The sequence below is a fragment of the Nannospalax galili genome, unplaced genomic scaffold (genome assembly GCF_000622305.1).
Source record: "Nannospalax galili isolate Female #2095 unplaced genomic scaffold, S.galili_v1.0 scaffold530, whole genome shotgun sequence".
Taxonomy (NCBI): Eukaryota; Metazoa; Chordata; class Mammalia; order Rodentia; family Spalacidae; genus Nannospalax; species Nannospalax galili.
The window spans coordinates 304,771-307,350 of record NW_008328331.1 but is presented as its reverse complement, the minus strand read 5'-3'; the positions used below and the strand labels follow the sequence as shown (position 1 = coordinate 307,350).

General features: G+C 39.1%; 1 protein-coding gene across 16 annotated transcripts in view; it reads right to left on the bottom strand.

The window, feature by feature from the left end:
* Positions 1-336: 336 nt before the first annotated feature.
* Ncor1 (nuclear receptor corepressor 1) overlaps positions 337-2,580 on the bottom strand; it is a 179,658-nt gene continuing 177,414 nt past the window's right edge. For all 16 annotated transcript variants that reach the window (XM_008824153.3, XM_029557263.1, XM_029557324.1 and 13 more), the window contains one exon: positions 337-1,390. In XM_008824153.3, coding sequence (XP_008822375.1) covers positions 1,203-1,390 — 188 coding nt within the window. In that variant the 3' untranslated portion in view covers positions 337-1,202. The remainder of the gene's footprint in view (positions 1,391-2,580) is intronic.

Sequence of the window (2,580 nt, the reverse complement as noted above, 5' to 3'; positions counted from 1 at the left end):
AAAAAAAAACAAAAACTAAAAATCCAGCAAGCAGTTCTTAATGAATAATGATCCTCTAGTACTGTAACTAGTTTACAAATCAGCCTTTAAATTACCTGCACCTTGAGAACTGTGCAGTGAAAACTGAACTCTTGTATGGTAGAAGCAGAGACAAAGCATTGGTGTGGAGATAGGAGAGGGACTGTATTCACCATGAGTTAGTTCAGGATGCAACACAGAATATGTCTGAAAGACTGAGATCCTTATCTTTTAACTCAGCCAATCACATGAAACTAAAGAAAAACAATTTATGTTTTTCATTTGAAACCTGAGACACGAAGAGTCTTAAATCACAAATTTGTAGCTATGGACAGGATAGTCAAATTTATTTCAGAACAAAAGCTTTGTTGGGCTGCATCAAATGCAAAAGAAAAAGAATACTTTAGGGGCATGGTTAAATTACCAGTGTGCATAAACATTGAGGTATGCCTCAACTAAGCTTTTAAAACTTTAAAAACTGAACTATAACATATCCATGCAGTAAAGTTTTCAGTGCTGCTAATGGAAAAAAATTTTAAAGCCTGAACTGGAAATTTACAGTATGACAATTTTGTTGCTCTTAGCGTTTGACCCAAGCATACAGATTTTATGACAGGGTCTATGTTAAAAATCTAAACATTTTCACAAGATTTTAACATCACTGGGAAGCTGAATTGAGAGGAAACAAAAGTACAATGCCCGTGACAGCCAGCATTATGTAACTGGGCTGTGAGGTTTAGAAGGCTAGGATTAAAAAGATAGACAAAAGATTTTTAAAAATTACCCCCAATGTTGATGTGCTGATTCAAATGTAAGTACACCAGATACTACAGCAAAGGGGTACACTGCAAAAAGGTCATCTATTTACACAATAGTGATTTAAAGACATTATGGTTTTCTTTACAAATAGATGTAAGAACAGGAATTGTCCATTTTTTAAAAAACTACATTTCAACCCTCCACTATTACAATCCATTGAATTGCCTACATTAGAGGCAGTTTGTTTTGTTTTTTCCCCATTTGACTTTCAAATAAATTTCCATCATTTCTTCTTTATCCGTGGCCCTGGCTCTGAGAAGTCTCTGGCCACAAATCATAGGAGGGCAGATTTTTGATCTGTAGTTAAAATCACCAAAGCCAGAGCTCTGCTTGCACACTGTCCCCTGCTCCCTCTGCTGCACAGTTCAGTCATCACTATCAGACAGTGTCTCATACTGTGCGGAGAGGAGTGGGGCAGGTTCCCGCTCCCAGATCCGGTTCTGTTGATGGGGAGCTGCTTGGTTCACAGCAGATGGGGCACATGCGACTGGTGTTGGTGGTGTACTGCTGAGCATCCTCATGGTCAGAGGATTATAAGGAAATTGAGTTGAACCTGGCAAAAGAATAATACAGGTTTTCAGTATTGTGAGCATACTTGCTACTACATCCAATCCAAGCAGAACAGGAATATTCTGCTAAAATGGTTTGGTATCACCCTGAAAACAAGGAGGAGCCAAGGATTCACCACATGAGATTTTAGCCAACAATCAGTTTGACTCTAACATGAGTGACCAAATGGGTAGAGGTGGTAAATCTCTGGAAGAGGAACTGCTAAGGCCAGGCATGGTGGTGCATGCTTTTAATCTCAAAAAGACAAAAAAACCGGGGGTGGGGGGATGAAAGATGAAGATGATGACGCTGGACTATACTTTTAAATGTCTGGTACCATGTCACATGTTTCCATGGAGAGTCCAAGCAGAACTACTGGACTGTGATTGAAGGAGCCTGGTTATACTAACAACTTGGACTTTCTAATAGAAGTTAGGAGTACAATTTCCAGAAAGGGCAAGTACCCAGGAACTGTAGCTAGGCTGTATGGCACCGACAGAATCCCACTGGGTAGATTAGGAAGTATGGGAGATTCAGAAATGGGCAAGCACCAAGTAACAAAGCACTGTTTCCTTTTGTCAATTTCTAGGTCAGTTGTCCCCATAGTACCTCTGATTTCAAGAAATTAAAACTAGAAAACATGCTTTTTTTTTTTTTTTTTGGGCTTTTTGAGACAGCGTCTCCCTGTAGCCCCAGCTGTCCTGGAACTCACTATGTAGACCAGGCTGGCTTCGAACTCACAAAGATCGGCCTGCCTTTGCCTCCCAAGTGCTGGGACTAAAGGCGTGCGCCACCATGCCTGGCAAACCATGCCATTTTATCAAGTAATCTAATGATCTAATGAAATTCCTTCCCTAAAATAGAAGGCAATGGGAAGCAGGTGTCAAAAAGCAAAGGGGGCATAGGTGGGGACAAGTGAGCACACATGGGTATGAAGATGTCATGGTGAAGCATGCTATTTTGTATGCTAACCTAAAAAAAATTATTTTTTATTATCCCAAAGAGAAGCAATTTTAAACACAACTTTCCAGAAATAAAGACTTAAGTTTTCAGACTAATATATGATAACTTTACATATGACATGAGAATTTTAAAAGGCCTTGAGTTATACTGGCACAGCAATCTTAAGGGGAAAGGCACATTTCAGATTTTTTTTTTTTTTTTTTTTTTTTTTTTTTTACAAACTCTCCCTTT